The sequence below is a fragment of the Crocuta crocuta genome, unplaced genomic scaffold, assembly GCF_008692635.1.
Source record: "Crocuta crocuta isolate KB4526 unplaced genomic scaffold, BGI_CrCroc_1.0 scaffold162, whole genome shotgun sequence".
Classification (NCBI taxonomy): Eukaryota; Metazoa; Chordata; class Mammalia; order Carnivora; family Hyaenidae; genus Crocuta; species Crocuta crocuta.
In genome coordinates this window covers 5168230-5191670 of record NW_027529433.1, presented here as the reverse complement: position 1 = coordinate 5191670, position 23441 = coordinate 5168230, and the positions used below count along the sequence as shown (strand labels likewise).

The 23441-nt window shown below is 34.2% G+C and overlaps 1 protein-coding gene and 1 non-coding gene across 3 annotated transcripts in view; one reads left to right on the top strand and one right to left on the bottom strand.

Moving 5' to 3' along the window:
• The window catches only part of TBCA (tubulin folding cofactor A), a 63899-nt gene that overhangs the window by 10811 nt on the left and 29647 nt on the right, over positions 1-23441 (bottom strand). For both annotated transcript variants that reach the window (XM_077759900.1, XM_077759899.1), the window contains one exon: positions 4166-4271. In XM_077759900.1, coding sequence (XP_077616026.1) covers positions 4166-4271 — 106 coding nt within the window. The remainder of the gene's footprint in view (positions 1-4165; positions 4272-23441) is intronic.
• On the top strand, positions 12623-12729 carry LOC144228142 (U6 spliceosomal RNA). Its single transcript, XR_013334132.1, has one exon. It is a non-coding gene; the product is annotated as a U6 spliceosomal RNA (small nuclear RNA).

Sequence of the window (23441 nt, the reverse complement as noted above, 5' to 3'; positions counted from 1 at the left end):
AAAAAACAGAAGACCAGAATAGCTTCATATTTGAGGGCAAAATCCTCTGCATCCATCCCTAATTGAGATGAGGAGAGTAAGAAGAAGAGGGATATTGTTAGCAGAGTAACAAAATCAATTTGGGCGATATCTGAGGTTGCATTATATTGTTTAGCCAGAAAATATGAATTCTTTGACTGAGTGGTATTTTGGCCTCTTAGTGTTCATCTTTTGCCTACTTTCTTATTTTACAAGAACCAAAATTAGGCCTAGTCTAGGAAAGTCCAATTTGGACAACCGATTACAGGTAAGAAGTTTAGAAGGGACTGACAGCATTATAAATGTGTGTTATTAAGATAGGTCCGGTTCAGAAGATCCAGGAAAGCCAGAGCAAAATGGATCCAAATGATAAAAGAGCCAAGGTAGTAAGAAGTGGCTAAGGAGGGCATTTAGCTCAGAAGAGGAGGAAATACAGAGAGACGAGGAGAGAACCCACAAAACACAGCACTTGGCTTCCTTGATATTTTCTAACAGCAGACTAAAGAAACTATTCTCGACATTAAAGTCCTAGGCAAACAGGAATAAAGCAGTGCTTCTGGCAATTCAAAACTCCCATTGCATAAAAGAAAAACATGAATTGCTGGCCAGAGTACAGTTCAACTAGGGAAAGGAAATTGAGAAAAGCATGTAGGTTGAGTTAAAGACAAGGTTTCATCAGACAGACAAAATCGCAATTGACAACTGTGTACACTGCAGGTTGATAATAGCAGTAAACAGATTTATTGTTCTGTAATTAGACATGGGATGGTATTTTTGAATATAAGTGTTAGGTTGACTAGGAATCTAAGAAATTATGTTATAAACCATGACCACTGTGACAAAAGAGAGAATTTTAACATGGCTGAATGCAGATAGGATTTTTAAACAAAAATTTCCCCCTTTTTATAACTGCATATGTAGTTAATGATAATGAACTAAGAGGCTAATACTTTTAAATAACAATTAGAACACAGGATTCAAGGAAGAGTTAACCCTTACCTATAAAGTGGTAACTTTAATGAAAGATGATCAACATATAAATAGTAACACATTCTGTGATAATCTGTGACATTATTTGTAGAATTTTATTTAGAAAGAGAACACATTTATTCTCCACTTCAGTATCTTACAACTCCTATTTTAGCTATACAGCTATTTTTTAATATGTTGCTGGTGATTAAAAGAATAGGGCAAATAAAAAACTAAGTGAGGTCAATACCTACACAACTGGAAAAATAAGCCTTGTCAAGCAGGACAAGGATGATATAGTTATATACTATATCATACACTTTCTTATCAGATGTTGGAAAACAATACAGAGCATTAAAGTGAGAGAGGTACAAGAGTGATATAAATATTTACGGAAGTACGTATTTAAAAAGAATCTAACCATCACAATTTTAAGAATCAAAAAGTCATATTCTACATGTGAATCTTATGAAGAGCAGTTATATCACAAAGAACAGTATATTCGGGGATATATTATATCTACAAATCTGTTTACAAATCCTCCTTTAATTTATGAATATCTTATACAAAACTGTCCTCTGTACTACCATACAGAGAAGAAGGCAGGCTCTCCCAGAAGCTCAAAAATTAAGGTTTTCTTCCTGGATGTTTTAAATGACACTGTGTTCCTTCTGCACCACAGATAGCAAATGCCCACAGAAAAAATCCATTTTAAGTGATTTAATACTGCAGAGTTAAGTCTGGGTTGAGTGTTCACTATTATAATTTGTACATAATTTATATGATAAAAACCACTGTGACTGCACCATGTTCTGATTTTAAAAAACAAGTCTTAAGATATAATCTGCATAAGCTGATTTATACTTTTTTTTAAAGAAATTATTTATTTATTTATTTAGAGAGAGAGAGAGAGACAGAGAGACAGACAGACAGAGGGAGAGAAGGGTAGGGGCAGAGACAGAGAGGGAGAGAGAGAGAATCCTAAGCAAGCTCTGCCCTGTCAGCAAAGAGGCCAATACAGGGTTTGAACTTACAGACCACAAGATCATGAACTGAGCCCAAATCAAGAGTTTGTTGCTTAACCAACTGAGCCATCGAGGTGCCCCTAGACTCTCCTTTTTCTTAGTGTCATCTGGATATTATTCTACATGCACTGCACACTGGATTTTAAGGAGAAAACGATCTGAGAAAGATTCTAGGTTTATTTATTTTGAGACAGAGAATGAATGCAAGCTGGGGACGGGGAGAGAGAGAATCCCAAGCAGACTCTATGCTCAGTGCAGACCCCAACATGATTCTTGATCTCAAGACCAGACTGATACCAAGAGTCGACACTTAACCAACTTAGCCACCCAGGTGCCCCTGATGTACCATTTTGAAGAGATCAATCTGGCTGCTGTGGAGGGAGGCGATGGAGGTTCCAAGAGACAAAGTCATATGCCAACTAGGAGGCTTTGCAATGGTGTAGGCAAAAGATTAGAGTGAACACGATCGGGGTAGTGGCAGAAGGGAAAGAAATAGAGACAATAAGAAACAGGACTTGCTTATATTAGCTGTGATTATTAGAGACAGAGAAGCATCAGGAAGAGACTCACTAAATTTTTGGTTTTAGGTACTGGGATGACTAGAGGTATCATTTACTGAAAGGGGGATAACAAGAGAAGGAATAGCTTTTTGTTCTGGGAAGGTGGGTTAGCTTAAGGGAAGACCAAAATTTTATTGATTTGATTTGACTTATTTTATTTTATTTTAGAAAGAGAATGAGTGAACAGGGGAGAAGGGCAGAGGGGAGGAGAGGGACAGAGAAAGAGACTCTAAAGCAGGCTCCACACTCAGTGCAGAGCCCAACACAGGGCTTGCTTCCATGTCCCTGGGATTATGACCTGAGCCATCAAGAGCTACATGCTCAACCGTCTGAGCCACCCAGGTACGCCAGATTATTTTTTTGGACACCCAACAGTATGTGTCAAGTAGGTGATTAGTTGAATATATATCTCTTTGGAAGGGTCAAGCCCAGAGATGTAAATTGGAAGATAGTCGCACCAGTCTCCCAAATAAGCAGGGACTCTGGTTTTTTGTTTTGTTTTGTTTTGTTTTTTAAATGCCATACCTAAAAGAATGCCTGGAACAGTATTTGGCAAGTAGCAAGGGGTCCAAAAAATATCTGTTGGGTAAATAAATGAGTAGACATAAAAATGGTACTTAAAGTTATAGGGTGGTATGAGCTTACCTAGAGATTGTAGATAGAACTCTTAAAGGTTAAACACACACACGCATACACACACACAGGGATTGTAGATAGAACTCTTAAAGGTTAAACACACACACGCACACACACACAGGGGAGTGCAGGGTGGGGGAAGACAGTGAACAGAGGGGGAGGGGGAGGGTTTTGGCAAAGGAGACTGAAGAATAAAGGGTAGTGAAACAGGAGGAAAACCAGGAGGCTATTCTATTAAAGATGCTAATATAAAAGATGCTTAAAGAAAAGTGGTTACCTGTACCAGATGCTGCTGAGGTGATGTAAGATGAGGACAAAGACACAAAAACAATATCACTGATGGTTCTGACAAGGGTTAGGGAATATAATCCATTCTAATAGCAAAGAAGGTAGTACAGGTACAGATGCATATAGATTGAAAGATTTTGTCATGGGAAAAAGAGAAAGTTCCCAATAGCTTCTATTTTCTCAAGGTATTATGAAACAAGTGTCAGCCAATAAATGCTAGGGTGGAATTGCAATGACATGGATGAAGCTAGAGTATTATGTTAAGTGAAATAAGTCAGTCAGAGAAAGAAGTACAGTTTCAGAAGGCACTGAAAAGGGTAATACATATATTTATTTTGGTGGTCTTCAAATCAGTTTGGGGAAAATATTTACAAATTTAAATAAACAAGTATATTTGACATAAAATTGGGTTATTTATATAGATATAAATGTGGAAAGAGATATTTAATATATACATAAATATGGAGGGGGAGAAGAAAGAGAGATACATAGAGAGGGAGACAGAGAGAGGCAGAAAGAGAGAGAATGCCAAGCAGTCTCTGCAATGGCAATGCACAGCCGACCTCGGTACTCAAATCCATAAACCATGAAATCATGACCTGAGCTGAAACCAAGAGTTGGATACTTAATTGACTGAGTCACCCAGGTGCCCCAAAGATACAATTTTACCTGCTTTTTAATGGCATAATTTTCACCATCTTCAGCTTTCATTTTTTCAATCTTTTCTTCTTGTTGTTTTGCTTCTTTTTCATACATCATTTTTTCTTTGACCAATCTATAAATAAACCAAAAATGTTCCCAAGAATTAACTTTCTCTCTAGCAAACAGACCACAGGAAACAAAGAAACTGTGTAAATATAAAAACATGCTTAAAATAGCAAAGTATCTGTACTAGATGGGGAGGAGGAAAGGAAGGAAAGAAAAATACTTTAGCCATAGATATAGTAAGTCTGATCCTCAGGCCTGTGATATTCTATACCTGTCTAAAGCAAGTGCAACCTTCAAAACATAAAATTCTTAAATTTTTAATTAAAAACATGTTTCACTATAATAATTGTATTTATAATGTAAAACACACTCAAAATTATTACTACTAGTATTTCTGTCTTGCTTTATTATTAATATATGTTTTCCAAACTTTTATACATGTACTTGAAACAACATAATGGGTAAAGCTCAGCTTACTGGAAAAAAAAATCAGTATACCACATTCCAAATCTGAAACAAAGAAAGACAACAATAAACTTGTTTAACAAGTATTTACTATGTACTTAATTTTATGCCTGACATTCCTTGTGTGAGGGACTGGGGTAGATAGTTTAGACATGGAGAGATATAGAAAAATCTATAGATAAATAGACTTTTATAGATAAATAGTGGAAACAAATATTTATTTACTAAAGAAAGGGTATTGATAAAGATCAGGAGATTTTTTTAACAATAAATTGGAATAGGGAAATACAAAGTTCTACTGATTATTCCTCAGATAACCAAAATGCAATTAACAACAGCTCAATCTCTTGTAATCCTGATTAATAAAAGTTTTAATGTAAAACAAAAATGTAGTTCAAGAAAACACTAACATTCGGGTATACACAATATCTAAAGCAGAATAAAAAGCTTTCACAGTGCATATACATTAAAAGCAGATTTCTCCATCTGGTTTGCTTACTTATTTCTACATCTATGTTGATGGGATGGAATTTAAAAATCATATTAGAGCTTGGCTTTTGTTTAATCATTTGCAATGAAGATTTTTAAGTGTATTTCAAAATATTTAATTTTCCTATCTAATAGGTCTTTATGTAAGTTTGGAAATCTAAAAAAAATTGTTCTTTTAAATCAGATTTTAAATTTGGATTTGCATCACCACATAAACTACAAATTAAATATTAAAACACTAAAAATGATCCAGTTTGGAATTTCGAGGTGTGCAAGCAAGGCTCATCTTGTCTTTCATGATCTTATGTTCCTGACATAGATAAAAGAAAATATAACAAAATGATAACAATATTTACAGTAAAGTATTACATGGCCTTCATATCCTCATTTTGAGGGTGAAAAATTTCATAGTGAAAAAACTAAAGTACAAAATAGATACAAAATACAAAATTTCATGTTACAATGAATATAAACTACAGAAGATACTAAAAAAAAACAAGTAATAAAGGACACTTGGGAAAGTACTATTTGTGGTTACCTGAGGAGAAAAGCCCTAATGATTTGTGGTAGGGGAATTCAGCTGGGAGTTAAATTTTTTTTGAGTTCTTACATTTGAGTTTATTCTTCACTTGACTTTTAAAATATCCCTAAAGGTGAATATTAATACAAAAGCAATAGTAAGTAGTAGCTACAATTACTACAGTCCTTCACTCATTCACTACTGCATATAAAATGCCAACAGTCAGTGGTATTCACTGGCCTCATTATGAGGTCTGACACTGAACATCACCCTTAGGCTGATGTTCATCTTCCTCCTCTGCTTCTCCATTGTAATGGTGCCATCTTTCCTGATTTGGATCAAAGTTCACCAGTTTTCTCAATTTTGAATAATTTTATTTTATTTTTTAAATTTTTTAATGTTTTACTTATTTCTAGGAGAGAGAGAGACAGCGTGAGCAGGGGAGGGTCAGAGAGAGAGGGAGTCACAGACTCCGAAACAGGCTCCAGGCTCTGACCTGGCAGTCAGCAGAGAGCCCGACGCGGGGCTCGAACCCATGAACCGCGAGATCATGACCTAAGTGAAAGTCGGATGCTTAACCGACTAAACCACCCAGGTGCCCCTCAATTTTGAATAATTTTAAAGTCTGCTAGTTATTCCTTTAGCAGTATTTTCTGAATTTTCTGGAATAAAGCAAAATTCAATTAGGACACCAAACTATATTTAATAGTTTTAAATCTCTAAACAATACTCTTTTGCAAGTTTTGCAAATGCTATTAGTTAAAATAAGAAGTACAAATATAAAGTCATCATTTATTATATTTTAAAGACATAATTAACTGAAAATATTTTCCATTATTGTTATAAACCCATACTCAGAGAAACATCAATTTCAAAATCTCATCACTTTCAGTAGTTAGACAAATAAATGTATGACAGGAAACTACAAAACTAAGAGCAAGAGAAATGGATAGATATAAGAAGAAACTAAGGAATGAAAATCATTAGGGTAGTGATAATCAACAAAAATAACTTAAACTATTTAATTATCTAAATGTGATAACATGATTTTAAACATGTAGTCCAGTGTTTTCCAAATGACTTCACGGTATGTGAATGGACAAATAAGTTTTAAAAACACTGCTTGCTGAATTTTACAGATTTTGAATATGTATTTGCATGTTAAAAGGTCTTAAGAAGTCTTGTAGTAAGGAAATCAGTATAATTTTGTGGAAAAAAAAAAAAAGACTTTTCTCCACTCAACATTCTCCAGAACCAAGTTTGAGAAGTACATTTAGGAAATCTGTACACTACACATATTTGCATACAACACATTTATACATACTGTTCATAAATTCTAAGTAGAATAAAAGTTTTGGGTAAATCAAGAATTTAGAGACCTTGAAATTAAAAAAGTTTTAGCTTAATTTGTCTTGATTTTTATAGTTTTTCTTACTGTAAATAAGATTGTCATAGTTATAACCAAACTTCTACTATGAGCCATTTAATAACAGTCCCATACCAAGCTAAGGATACAGATGATAGGCCAATACAATTAATGGTGGTAATAAACTACAATAAGCTGACATTTAGAAAAACACTGTTATGGATATTTTCAAACAAAAAATCTAGAGAAAATAGCATAATAAATCCCATGTATTCTTCACTGAGCCTTCACAATTAATATTCTGACAGTCGTGTTTCATGTATCCCTTGCCACTTATTTATGTATTTACTTATTAGTATTTGCAGCTATTTTATCTTTGGTTTGATTTTTGAGGTTAAAGCCTGTGATTTCTATCCTACCTCCTCACCTTACACCAACCACATACAAAAATTAATACAAAACGGATCAAAGATCTAAAAGGGTAAAATAATGTAACTTTTACTTTTTAAATTTCTTTTTGATCATGAGAAAGAGAGAGAGAGAGAGAGAGAGAGAGAGAGCGTGAGTAGGGGAGGGGCAGAGAGAGGGAGACACAAAACCTGAAGCAGGCTCCAGGCTCTGAGCTGTCAGCACAGAGCCCAATGCAGGGCTCAAACCCACAAGCCATGAGATCATGACCTGAGCTGAAGTTGGAGGCTTAATGGCCTGAGCCAGCCAGGCGTCCCGTAAAAATCCTGTGACTTTCAGAAGAAAACATTAGGGGTAAATCTTGTTTTTAGGGGTAAACCTTGATGACTTTGTGACTTTTTAGATATAATACCAAAACCATAAGAAACAGAAAATAAATTAGCTTTTGTCAAACTTAAAAACTTTTGTGCTCTGAAGAACACTATTAGGAATGTGGAAAAGACAACAGAATGGGAGAAAATATTTCGAAATCATATACTGGATAAGAAATTTGTATCCACAGTCAGAGTGGCTAAAANAAATTTGTATCCAGAATATATAAGAACTCCTATAATTCAATAATAAAAAGACAAATAACCCAATTAAAAAAATCAGTAAAGAGAATCTGCATAGTATACATATGCCCAATAAGCACATGAAAAGATGCTCAACATCATTAGTCTTCAGGGAAATGTACATCAAAATTACAGTAAGATATCACTTCATATTCATTAAGATGACTATAATTAAAAAGGAAGAAAAACAATCAGATAGTAAGAAGTGTTGCTGACAAGGATGTGGAAAAATTGAAACTGTCAAATACTAATGGTAGGAATGCAAATTGGTACAGCTGCTTTGGAAGTTTGGTCATTCCTCAAAAAGTTAAACATAGAGTTACCATATATATCAGTAATTCCATTCCTAAGTGTCTACCCAAGAGAAAAGAAAACATATGTCCACATAAAACTTGTACTTGAATGTTCACTGCAGCATTATGCATAATAGGCAAAATGTGAAAACAACTCAAAAGTCTATCAACCAGTAAATGGACAAATAAAACATGATATACTCATACAATGGAATATTTAACGATAAAAAGGAAATGAAGCACTGATTTATGCTATAACATGGATGAACTTTGAAAACATGCTAAGTAAAAACAGAAAAACAGAAAAGACCACATGTTTATATGATTCTATTTACAGGATATATCTGGAATAGGCAGGTCTATAGAGACAGAAAGATTAGTAGTTGACTAGGATGAGAAAGGATGTGGGAAAAACTGGGAGTGTAACTGCTAAAGGGTCAGGGTTTTTTTCCCCCCAGGTGATGAAATGTTCTAAAAATAACTTTGGGGACAGCTATACAACTCTATGAATATACTAAAACCAAATGAACAGTATACTTTACATGGGTAATTTGTATGGTATGTAAATTATATCTCAATAAAGCTATTTACAAAAAGAAAAAAAAGAGCTGCTACAACCACAAAGTTAGCTGCAAGTATGTACTCACTGGATACACTCAAGCTTAGCATTATGACATTATGATGTGAACATCATGTATACAAATGTGCATTTGACTTATAGTTTAAAACTGCTTTAATAGCAGTTTTCAGTATTGAGATAAAAACATCCTCTGAGATTATAGATTTCAAAGCGAGACCAGTAATGGGCATCACTATTGATACTTTTCAAGGAGCTCCTTTTACACAGTTAAACAAACTTGCTGGGACAGAGATGGCAAGTTAGTTGCCAGTCTGCTTAAATGACTCTGAAAGAAGCTTTTGATTCACAATGTTAAAAACAATTAAAAAAATGAAAACAGATTTGTTGCCATATTAAACAACTAGGAGACATAATTTAACTTACATATAAGTCTGGATTTCTTTTGAATGTTTTTTGTCAGGGAACACTGGGGCTGCTTTCCCTCTACTCTATAAGACAGGAGCTAAGTAGTGGCTACTGTTTTTGTTTGTTTGTTTGTTTGTTTTTTTACATGAGCCATATGCTTTTCACTTTGCCTCAACTCACACAGCTTCCAGTTTCCCAAACATTCACCTCATCCCTGTAAGAAAATTAGTTTGGAATCTTTGCTGGAGTAACTTACATATCATCAATTTGACAGTGTTATTACTGTTTTAATTATTTTGATAGCATCATGATTTTATTCAGAATATCAAGGATACTGAGAAACCACTGGGATTAGCAATGAGATTTTCACTATTCCTAAACCTAGGTTACTAAATTCTCCTAATAAATAAAAGTAGCGGACATGGAATGGACATTCAATTAACATCCTGTAATTCAAAGTCTTAGAACAAGGGTTGGCCAACTATGGCAAATGAACCAAATTTGGCCTGCCACTTGTTTTAGTATGGTCTGAGGGCTATGAATGGTTTTTAAAGGCTTTAAAAAATACTTGTAATACTAAATTTCATCTATTTAAAAGGTTAAAAAATTAAAAAAATATTTTTGACACATAAAAATCACGTAGAATTCAAATTTCATTGTCCAGTCACACTCATTCATCTGTGTCTCCTGTAACTACCTTCATGCAATGATAGTGGAGATGAGTAGTTGCAATAGAAATGTATATATGTATAGAATTATGTATAGCCCACAAAGCCCATATATATAAAATATATACTATCTGTTCCTTTACCAAAAAGGGTTACTGACCCCTGACTTAGAAGACCTCTACTTAATTCCATCCAACCTTTGACTATCTTAGGGTTTACCACACAATACTGAAGCCGGTTTATTAGCTGGTCTTATGTTTCTTGAAGACAGGATTAGGAGAAATTCTTGACCTTTATACATAGTAAGCACTCAATGTTTGTTAAAGGAGTAAAAAGCTGAATATAAAAATCTCACTATTGTCTTTTAACATTTCCTTTTTTTAAAATTAAAAAAAAAAATTTATTTTGAGAGAGAGTGTGAGTAGGGGAGGGTCAGAGAGAGAGGGAGACACAGAATCTGAAACAGACTCCAGGCTCTGAGCTGGCAGCACAGAGCCTGACATGGGGCTCAAACTTACGAACTGTGAGACCATGACCTAATCCAAAGCCGGATGCTCAACCAACGGAGCCACCCCAGTGCCCCAACATTTTCAACTTAAAGAGATGTACAAAACAATTCTAAAGCTAACAAAAGTGATTCACAAAACTTGAGAAATGAGAAAAAATATGATTTTTGAGAAAGTATGCAAAAAAAGAGATGGATACCATGCTTAGGGCCACAGACAATTTTGGTTGATAAACCAAGTCATTCTGTTTGATTGTGCTTATCTACAGAAAATAGCAGCAACAACCCCAGCAAAATGGAAGAGACTCTTGATTACATACCACATTTGACAAGTAAAGGTGCTAAAATATTTGCATGGCTATTGGCAGATCAAAATTTAAAAAAGTAAAGTTTTTGTTTAAAAAGCCCTATTTTGTGAAAAGACTCAGGAAGCAAGTTATTGAACAGCAAAGGTACTGCCCTGGAAAAAGAAAAAAAAATCACAGTGAGAAACACAGTAATGCTCACATATAAAATTACAGTGAATAAAATGGTAAGGGGCAAGATGCAGTAGGAGAAATTGAAAAGGTTCCACTCTCAGACAGAAGAAATCAATGTATTAATGAAAAGTCACATGATATGATATAGAGTATACAACTTTAACTTCACCAGATAGTATCAAATTGTTTTCCAAAGTAGTTGTATCAATTGATACTCACCCTGCACTGTGTGAGAAATAGCCTAGTGCTCCCTGGCATCCTGATGAACAACTGGAATTGTCTCAATTATTAAATTTCTGAACAATAAGAAGAATGTGAAATGGTATTATATTAGAGTTTGAAATATTAATTTCCCTAATAACTTAGGTTACCTATGTTTATTAAAACGGTAGACTCTGAGGTGCCTGGGTGGCTCAGTCGGTTGAGCGTCCAACTTCGGCTCAGGTCATGATGTCACAGTTCGTGGGTTTGAGCTGCACATCGGGCTCTGTGCTGACTGCTCAGAGGCCGGAGCCTGCTTCTGATTCTGTATGTCCCTCCCTCTCTGCCCCTCCCCTGCTCATGATCTGTCTTTCTCTGTCTCTCAAAAATAAATAAATGTTAAAAAAATTTTTTTAAAAAAGACTCTGGATAAGTATTTGCTAAATTATTGAATGAATAGCTTCTGGCTCTTTTCTCTTCCTTTCGGGAAGGCTAAGATTTAGTAAGAAAGCTTAACTCAAGTATATATTCACAGTTTTTAAATTTGTTACTAAAGTATTTTTCTGTAAATATTTATATGTTCCTATATAGAAATACATGAAAAATTATAAAAAATTAAAATTAAAACAATTCAGTCTCATTGCTTAAATACTACTGATCCAAAATGCACATACTTCTGAAACCCAAAAAGGATTAGGAAAAAGGAAATTTAAAAATTAAGTTTGGCACAAATTGATTTGGCAGCAAAATGTAACCTCAACTGACATGAAATTATAAACTTTATGTATCCGACTTAATGTGAATAGTCCCATGTTTCACTGCAGAAATATTAACGTGCTTGATTACAGAGTACTTCTTTAGATGTTATGAAAACATATATTACTGTTCAAAAATCTAAAAAAATCTGGAATGCAGCAATGCATATGTGTCCAAGGGTTTCATAAGGGATTATGGATCCGTATTAACATTTAAAAATATATATATTTATATTGAGAAAGTGCATATAAGCAGGGGAATGGGGGAGAGAAAAGGAGAGAGACAAGCAGGTTCCTTGCTGTCAGCACAGAACCCAATGTGGGGCTCAAATCCAGGAACTGTGAAATCATGACCTGAGAAGAAACCGAGAGGTAGATGCTTAATGAACTAATAAGCCACCTAGGCACTCCTATATTAACATTTTTTAAACTTTCCATAGTCCTTTTCTTTTAAACACATATGTGTAAAAATTTACACGTGTGTGTTTATAAATAAATAATTGGGATAATGTAACATTTTCTATCTTCTTTTACTGAAGTATAGTTGAAACACATTGTTACACTACTTTCCAGTATACAACATTAATGATTCAACAAGTTTCTAACTTATGCTAAGCTCAATGTATCATTTTCAATATTACTAAACATTCTTTGAAAAACATAGCTGTTAGTGCTCGCTTCAGCAGCACATATATGAAAACTGGAACGATACAGAGAAGATTAGCATGGCCCCTGCGCAAGGATGACACGCAAATTCGTGAAGCGTTCCATATTTTAAAAAAAAGAAAAGAAAAACATAGTTGTTAGTGGCTACATACCATCTTCAAAGTATGAGAGCTTAATAAATTATTTTTTTGGACACTGAGGCCATTCCCATAATATAAATAATACTGTAATGAACATCTTGACTCCTAATTCTATGGATGTATATTTTATTACATAGTATTTAAAATACATAGTGTGCTTGATAAGAAATTAGACCACATCCTTTTCCAATAAGCCAGTGATCATTTACTAAAAGAATACTTCCTTTTCCTACTGATGTGATAAGCCACCTTTGCCATTCATTATTACTAGTAATAAACAAAATACAAATATTATAGCAATCTATCTTATTTTAGCCTAGTTGTATTTCATTTTAGTCAAAGAAAATAGTATGCCAGATTTCACTGTTTAACTATCAATAAACCTATCAAACCTTAAAGAGATAAAATTAAAAGAGAAAAATATGGAAAAAGGCACATCCAGGGAAAAGAAGATAAATACGATAATGGGAGTTGTAGATAGTACAGAAAAAAGGATAAGANTTGCCTCCCTCCCTCTCCCCAACTATTTTTCCCCTTCTCCTCCCCCATGGTCCTCCGTTAAGTTCCTCCTAATCCACCTATACATGCAAACATATGGTATCTGTCCTTCTCTGCCTGACTTATTTCGCTCAGCATAAGTTCCATCCATGTTGCTACAAATGGCTAGATTTCATTCCTTCTCATTGCCATAAGAATTTTTTTTTTTTAAATAAAATTTCCCAGACGGAGAAAAACAGTTAAAGATAAGTGTCAACTAGAATCAATGAAAAAAACCGTATTTCATTTACACTGTTGAAAATTTCCAGAGATCCAAGAAAAAGAAAGCTTTTAAAGAGAAGAAAAAAGAGAGATTGACATTATATTTCACATTAATAAGACCAGGTACCAGAAGACAACAGAGCAATCCCTTCAAAGTTCTCAGAAAAAAATGGTTTATAACCTGGATTTATAACTGTAATTTTAAGGGAAAAATTCACTGACTCATTTAGCAACGATTTACTGAGGGGTTGCCATGTGCCAGGCATGATTTTATGTACCAAGGATGTAGCTAGTAAACAAAACTACAAGAATCTCTGCCCTATAACACTTTTTAGTGAGGAAATAGAAGAAATAAATAAGCAAAATATATAGCATGCTAGAACATGATAAGTGCTTTAAGAAAAAAAGCAGTAAAGAAGGATTTGCAATTTAAAATAGCATGGTCAGAGAAGGCCTCTTTGAGAAGAAGTTATGTGAGTTAAGATCTGAAAGAGTAAATAAGTAATTTGGATAGGTGATGAAATAAGACATAGGCCAAGGGAATACTTTTTACTTCTACAAAAATGCAGAAAGTCTAAATGAGAATCTTAGTGTGGAATTTTATAAGAGCATCTTTAAGAATTAGAGGGATGGAACAGATTATTTTTTAATTTTACTTTTTTAGAATTTATTTATTTTTGAGAGAGAGACAGAGAGAGCAAGCATGGGAGGGGCAGAGAGAGTGGGAGAGAGAGAATCCCAAGCAGGCTACACACTGTCAGCACGGAGCCTGATGCAGGGCTCAAACCCACGAACTGTGAGATCATGATCTGAACTGAAAATTAGAATCAGATGCTAAACAGACTGAGACACTCAGGCCTCCCTGGAATAGATGCTAAGGGAAAGGTACAAGGAGTTAGAAGACAGAAGAAAAGTCATGTTCTATCCCTCCCCACCCCGTTTTAAATCATATATTTAAAATGATATATAACCTATTTATTCATTTTCAACTTTTAGAATAGACCTATCAGCAAAATATCTTTCCCCACTTGTCTAAATATTAAATTTGTTTTTAATATTTGTTTAAAAGCTAAGGAATGTCTATTTTTTCCTCATAAAAACCATGATGTAAGTGATGACTAAGATGACCCTTGACCAGCCAATTAAACTTTAGCATTTCATAAAAGTTATATGAACACCCGTGTAATCAATTTCCTGTATTAAAACCCTGTTTGAGATCCCTAGCATGATTTCCATTTTCTTGATTGAAACAGTTCTCCTCTACTGACATAGCTAATAACAAGTTTTTCTGTTCCTGAAGAAACAAATAATGCTTTTGAGATGTTTATTGTATGAGACATGAGGAAAAAAAAAAAACTTTTATCAAGTGCCTACTATGAACAGAGCTTTTATTGCATTAAACATTTAGAGTTCTATTAAATATCATCTCCATTTTAAAGTCTCTTGTTAATTATCTCTCCCTACAATGTTTTTAAAAGTCTTTAGATAATGAGAACTTAACCAGGATCAATATTTCAGAAATGAATAAAATACAAACTACATTATTTCATGTAACTTTGATAAAAAATGGTAATGTTAATGAAAATTAAGCAGAAGAAACACAGCAATGTTTTTGAAAACAGTTAGGTTGGATGAAGGACTTCTGACGTTTTAGCATTTCCAACGGCCATCATCAAATCTGGTTTTCCCAAAACTAGCCCTATGGTAAAATTCAACAGTTACAACTCAAGAAGTGATAGTTACAACAATGGCATACCACAAAATATAGAACAGATTTAGGCAAAAGCTTGAATCATTTAAGATAAGCTAAAATTAAACTAGGATGATAAAAACTGTTCACAGTGATCATTTACTATGGGCCAGATATTGTGTCAAAGTGGGCTGCATGCATTATGTCACTTAATCCTCAAAGCAACCTTTTAAAATAGGTACCATTATTATTCCCACTTTAGTAATAACTAATCTGCCATTCACAGAGTTTGTCCAAGTTCTCATAGCTGTTAAGTGTCCCAGAGCTGTTTTATTTCAAAGTTATCAGTCTTAGCTATTACTTACACACTTTTTAATTTGTTTTAAAATTTATTTAATTTCTAGTTAGTTAACACAGAGTGTAGTAATGGTTTCAGGAGTAGAACCCAGTGATTGATCACTTACATATAAGACCCAGTGTGCATCCCAACAAATGGTCTCCGTAATATCTATCACCCATTTATTTATTTATTTATTTTTTTTTTTACAAATAGTTTATTGTCAAATTAGTTTCCACATAACACTCAGTGCTCATCCCCACAAGTCTATCACCCATTTAGCCCATCCGCCCACCCACTTCCCCTCCAGCAACCCTCAGTTTGTTCTCTGTATTTAAGAGTCTCTATGGTTTGCCTATCTGTCTTTATCTTATTTTTCTTTCCCTTCTCCTATATTCATCTGCTGTGTTTCTTAAATTCCACATGAGTGAAATAATCTGATATTAGTCCTTCTCTGACTGACTTATTTCACTTAGCATAATACACTCTAGTTCCATCCATGTTGTTGCAAATGGCAGGAGTTCACTCTTTTTGATCATCAAGTAGTTTTCCATTTTAATCCATTCATCAGCCAATGGACATTTGGGCTCTTTCCATAATTCGGCTATTGTTGATATCATTACTACAAACACTGGTGTGCATGTGCTCCTTTGAATCAGCATTTTTGTATTCTTTGGGTAAGGATAGTGCAGTGCAACTGCTGGGTCATAGGGTAGTACTATTTTTAATTTTTTGAGGAACCTCCATACTGTTTTCCAGAGTGGCTGCACCAGTTTGCATTCCCACCAACAATGCAAAAGGATTTCCCTTTCTCTGCACACTTGCCAGCATCTCGTTTCCTGAGGTGTTAATGTTAGCCATTCTGACAGGTGTGAGGTGGTATCTCATTGTGGTTTTGATTTGTATTTCTCTGATGATGAGTGACATTGAGCATTTTTCCATGTGTCTGTTGGCCATCTGGATGTCTTCTTTGGAAAAGTATCTATTCATGTCTTTTGCCCCTTTCTTCACTGGATTATTTGTTTTTTGGGTGTTGAGTTTGATAAGTTCTTTATAGATTTTGGATACTGACCCTTTATCCGATATGTCATTTGCAAATATCTTCTCCCTGTGAAGATATTTTAGGTTTGTTGATTGTTTAGGTTTGTTGATTGTTTCCTGTGCTGTGCAAAAAGCTTTTTACCTAGATGAGGTCCCAATAGTTCATTTTGGCTTTTATTTCCTTTGCTTTGGGAGATGTGTCTAGTAAGAAGTTGCTGCAGCCAAGGTCAAAGAGGTTATTGCCTGTTTTCTCCTCTATGAATCTGATGGTTTCCTGTCTTACATTTAGGTCTTTCATCTATTTTGAATTTATTTTGTGTATGTGTAAGAATGAGGTCCAGTTTCACACTTCTCCATGTCACTGCCCAGTTTTCTCAGCACCATTTGCTAAAGAGACTTTTTCCCAATGGATACTCTTTATTGCTTTGTCAAAGATTAGTTGGCCATACATGTGCGGGTCCATTTCTGGGTGCTCTATTCTGTTCCACTGATCTATGTGTCTGTTTTTGTGCCTGTTGTAGTTGAGCTCATTATAACTTTTTAAAATGTGTCTAAGCATTTGAATGCATAAAGAAAAGTTAAAATGGGCTCAACTGCAACAGGCACTATTTGTTGCCTATCCAACAGCCACTTCTTGCCAACAGAAACTAATTTTGTTTATGATCATCCAAGCAGGTCATGACCTTTAAAAAGAAAGAAGCCAATCATACCCTCTGCCAAGTGATAGCTTAGGCATGTGTAAATGACCCATTTGTGGCCATAGCTACCTAAAGACCATCTGTTTGGGGACTTCTGAGAAGGTTGCCATTCTTCATAAATGCATTATAAGTAGATATAATTTCAATTTCTCCCTGAGACATCACCACCTGTGACACCTGACACTTGTGACAGGTACTATGGGATCAAGAGGAGATCCAGCCTAAAAGGACAGGTCACTCTGGAATGTTAGAGAACTTGAATTTCTGATGAAACTACTGAATTAACCAAATCTGAAACACGCTACCTCTAATTTCTTTGTTGTATGAGATGATGAATATCCTTACTGTTTAAGACACATATAGCTTGATTTTCTATTACTCTGAAGCTAAAAGCATCTCAAGTGAAACAGTCATTAATAGCAGAAGAATGTTCTACAGGTATGAAATAATGTTTTCTCACTTTGGATTAGTTCATTCTGAACTGATAAATCACTCAGAATTGAGATACCTCATTTTTTCTTCTCAAATACAAATAAATATGAAAAAGATAAAGAGGAAATTACCTATACAATACTTTTATGTTTTATGTTTTATACTGTTTTAACAAATAATCCATGTAACTTTTTTTTGCAAAAGTCTGTATTTCACACTTAAAACTAAACCTGTATAAAACTTTAAAAATTTGTGCTTATTTTTAATAATCATGATGGTTTTTGGAGGCTAATATCCACAAAAATATCATATGTTCAATTTACAAAGTACTTCTACAATTTACAGGATACTGGATATTAAATAGTAAACCATCAATGCCCCTAAACCATAACTTACAGGAGAGTGGGTATTAGATAGTTCAAAATTAAAAGTCTACAAACTATAATGGGGGGTAAGATGTTTAATGGTGCTACAAAGGAAACAATATGGCACCAGGGAAACTGTATGTACTTACAACTGAGAGCTCAATAACTTCTCATCAAATGAATTTAATATCTGTATTTTTCCCAGTGAAGAGGCGAAAAATATTCAAGATTACAAAAGAAGTTATATACATGACTTAACAAGTAAAGCAACACGTTTTTCTACTAAACACACCAGAAGAAAGCAGTATATAGAAATTAAAGTAAAAGACTATAGTTAGAGTGAATTTTAGGCTTTTGAAAACTAAGGGTATAGGAATCAGACACCAGGCACACAGCAGAAATACAAAAGGATAGGAGAACAAAAATACCAGAGAGATGCAGGAGGAAAAAACTCTACTCATCTGGGAAAATGCAAGTGGGCTGCAAATTAGGCTTAGCCCCTTGATTAAGAATTCTCACTAGTACCTTAGTAAGAAAGAACTGTAGTCTGGCATCAGAATCTGATGATTTAATACTTATGGTCTAAATAAGTATTATTTTCTATATAGTAAAATGTATGTAGTAAGGTTTAGGTGAGTTTTAGTGACTCCCTACTTTTGAGGTCACTATAAAGTCCCAAGTGAGATTTCCACAAATTTCAACCAATTAGTATAGTCAAAATTTTGGGGATCTGTAAAATGAAGGAAGAACATGTTACGGTATTGTCTTAATATCAGAGTAGGTTAAAATTCTGTCTACTTCTACATTTGATAGTGGATACCCATACGAATGAATATGTGCTTCCTTCTCAGCACCCATGAGAGTGTGAGCCTCATAGGTATGTTTACTGAATGGACCCACAGTTACCCTGAGAGGTAAGCAGGCAGCCATCTCCATTTCCAAATGGGAAACTGTGATTCAAAGAGGTGAAATGACTCACCTAATGACAGCTTGCCAGGCAATAGTGAAATTAGGATTTGAAAACATGACTTCTAAATTCAGATGTCAATATTAACATATCATACCATCTTATGTTTGAAGTAAAACAATAAAGCAATTTTCAAAATTTACATTTTTTTATCTGTTCCCAAAGTAAAATCGTTCCACGGTTTAAATATGAATAGCACAAGAGAGTACAAAGTAAAAAGGCAACCCACCACCCACACCCTAATGTCAGCAGCTCAGTTCTCATCACTGGAAGCAACACGTTATCAATTTCTTGTATATCTAAATGGAAGAAATTAAATGTTTAACTTATGGTATTTGTTACCTTATCATCTCCCAGTACCCTTCAGTTAATCTCCTAAACTGGAGATGGTTCAAGTTATATTCACTGCTCAAAGAGAACATACACTTGAATAATTTAATTTTAATAAATAAGATGGGACATTCTTTAAATAGCTAAAATGATGCATGACAAATACAAAATGAATGCCACCATTTTCTTTGCAATATTATAAATCTCAGGGACTAATAAACTAATAAACCTTAGAAATTAATAATACAAAAACACAAATGCAGACTATTTCACTACTCTCTGAACTGTACCTTACAGGTGTTGAGGGATCAGTGAGACTGAAAAGTATGTACTAATGAAGAGACTAAAGATACTCAAAAGCTTCAAGTATGTATGAAAAAAGCAATAGTGCCTCCCATACTGCTTCGTCTCCATACAAAAGCCTCTGACAGTTTTGATTATTACCTAAAAATCACAAATCTCTCTGTACACTTGATTTTTTTTCTTCTGTCCAGACCCATATCTCTGTCTTAATAACATCTCTGTTTAGAGATCCCACCAGCAACTAACTGAACCAAGTTGAAAACTAAGCTTATCAATATCCCATTCTAAAATGATACCCTTTTCCCCAACTTGAGCTATCAACATCAGAATCTAACCAGCACTAGATAAAGTAGCCTTGGCTTGCAAGCTCAATATGAGCCAAGAGTATGATGCAGCTACAGAAGAAACCAAACCAAACCAAGCCCAGCCATTTCTTTAAAAAAATTTTTTTTTAATGTTTTTATTTATTTCTAGGTGAGAAAGAGAGACAGTGTGAGCAGGGGAGGGTCAGAGAGAAAGGGAGTCACAGACTGAAACAGATTCCAGGCTCTGAGCTGGCTGTCAGCACAGAGCCCAACGCGGGCCTCGAACCCACGAACCGCGAGATCATGACCTAAGCGAAAGTCGGATGCTTAACCGACTAAGCCACCCAGGCGCCCCTAGCCATTTCAATCTTAGATGTGTTAAAAGGAGAAAACTGAAAACATGGTAGGTAAACATTACTACATTAGAAGCATGGTATTGGAACTATCATTATTCATAATTTACTTCTTTTTTATTTTTAAAGCTTATTTATTTTTGAGAGAGAGTCTAAGTGCAGGGTGGGGGACAGGTGGGGGGAGGGTAGAGGATCCAAAGCAGCTGATGCAGGGCTCAAACTCACAAACCATGAGATCACGACCTTACCCAAAGTTAGATGCTTGGCTGACTGAGCCACCTAGGTGCCCCTATTCATAATTTACTTCTAAATTTGTTATACATAATTTAGACCTAAAAGGTATTTGAGGCATCATCTGAAGAAGGACCCTGACAAACTACAGTATTAACAGAGGATACCCAACACTGTCATTCTGTTCTGTGAGATAGCTCAGCTTGCCTACACCATTCAGATAGTTGATGAACTATATAGTTACTCTAAATTAATACAGGTTATCAAAACCAAAATGAGCAAAGAAAATATCATTTAATGCAAATGACTTCAGCTGATCCACAACTATGACTTCTCATAAATAAGCTAACATCACTTAGAATATCTGAATTTTATCAAATTATAAAATAAGCCCAATTTAATGATACTTTACTACAATAATTATTCTTGGTGATCCATTAACTCAAGTTATTTGTGGAATTACTAATGAGAACATTTGGGAGCTAAATCAGAGATATTTTAGTTGTAGAGCTCTAGGATGCAGAGAAAAACTCAAGACTTTGGGATTAGGAGCATTATACACAGGTACTCTGATATGTAATGTAGTTTTTCAGTTTGTTGTACTAAGATCTGTTCATTAGGTCAAAATGGATCAAGAAGAAACAAAGATTTCTCCTGTGTTTATACAACTGATACTGAAGTCTTATTTAAGCCCCTTATAAGAGAAGAAGGATAAAATAATTATTAACTAATAATCATTTCCATTCAGAAAATATGTAAGAGTTGAAACCAATTTTCATACTATATTCCTATCTAGAGGTATACATGTAGAGTAACTTGGTACACGCTGAAGAGCCCACTTCAAATGTAGATTTATTTTGTACTTCACCATGTTTAAGTCATTTTTTTCATACAAGCCATATTTTTTAAGTCTTTACTCAAATAGTATTTGGTGATACTTGATATAGACCTATATATGATACAATTTTAACAGCCAGCAAACCTGGTTTTAAAATTCAGTATAGTGGGGCTCCTGGGTGGCTCAGTTGGTTAAGTGTCTGACTTTGGCTCAGGTCATGATCTCACGGTTTGTGGGTTTGAGCCCCACGTCAGGCTCTGTGCTGACAGCTCAGAGCCTGGAGCCTGTTTCAGATTCTGTGTCTCCCTCTCTCTCTGACCCTCCCCTGTTCATGCTGTGTGTGTGTCTCTGTCTCAGAAATAAGTAAAACATAAAAATAAAATCTTGAAAGACAGACAGACAGACATGGGAGCTAGCTCAAACTTGTTTATATTTAGGGGGCAAATCTGCTCTTTAATTCACCATGTAAATACAACAAAACAGCCATTAACAGCCAATTTTCAAATGTGGTAACAACTGCTTTCTCTCAGAGAAGAAAAAGGAATACTCTTCCAAGAGATGTTAATTGATGTGGTCAAAAGAAAAAGATTTTTATGAATAAAGTTTAGGAAATATTGCATTCTCTGTTCCTCTCTTAAAGATTCTCATAAACCCAGCCCCTCTCAAATTAATTTGAGTACAGAACACTTTTTCAACTTACCTATTAAGATCTTATTAACCATATTCTATGAAACACCTATCTGGAATCCAAAATAAGACACAGGGAATAGTCAAAATCCTGACTATAATATGTGATAAATTTCTATTTCTAAATTTCTAAAGTATATTTTTACCCTTTATTAAGTGTCAAAATATTCTATTCTGAATTCTCAATTACAGAAGTTAATAAAATGTCATATTTAATTAACAGTTTAAAATAATTTTTAAAATAAATCTTAATGTGGCAGCAATAATAGCTTAATTAATACTACTACATATCTCTATATGTTAGGGTAATTAACATTAGTAAATGACAATGAACTTTATAACTATCCTATCATTTAAAATTTTAATTTCTTACAAATGAATTCATTTTAGTAGAAAGTAATTAGCCACACCATCTTGTGATATTATCAAACAATATACTGAATTTGAAAAATCATATAGTATCAGTATTATAAGTGACAAAATGTTTTTAAATTACCAAGTCCAACTTTTCCTAATGTAAGTTTATTTTTCTACCTTAGATATGATATCTGAATGGTAATAAATGCTCAGTGGTCTTTAGGCCATATTCCATGAAGGAGGACATTTTTTTGAAAAAAGGAGAATTTTAAAGTGAGAGCTGTAATAGAAAATACTACCTAAATAACCATTCCAAAATCGGTGCCTTAACTAGAGTTTATGAACAAATTAGTACATGAAGATTTCCTCTACTTATCTCTAAATATTCATTAGCAAATAGCCACTAATTTAAATTTCCAAATTAGCACATATCCCATGGGTGATGGAGTAGCATTTTTACTATGGCTAAATAATCTAGCTTCAATACTGTGATAAATTAAACTTCTAACTTTGTGACCATCTGATTTAACCTATTAGACTATTTTTTCTTCCTAACAATTCCTGTAAAAAGAAAACTGAGAATGGCCTTTAATTAAAACAAAACAAAAAATCCCCAAAACATTTAGTCTATTTTATTTGTAGTTTTGCTCTCCAGGAACTGTAAGGTTCTATTACGGGTTATACAACTTAAACTACTTATTTATATGTTAAAGTAATAAGGAAATACTACTCTTAAGATGATGGAGTACTAGATATTGGGTATCTTTTAAAAATCTGATAATATGAATGAAACTTAAAAACTAGGCAACACTACTAATGATTATAGAAAATAATATATGTGTGGGAGAATATACGTGTCCATGTTATTCTCTGAGTTCAAAAATACTTTTAAATAAATTTTAATGTTTTCAAACATTTTAAACAGCAGTTCAAATTTTCCAGTGTTAAGTTCATTGTCAGATTAAGTAATAAATTTACCAAGGTATAATT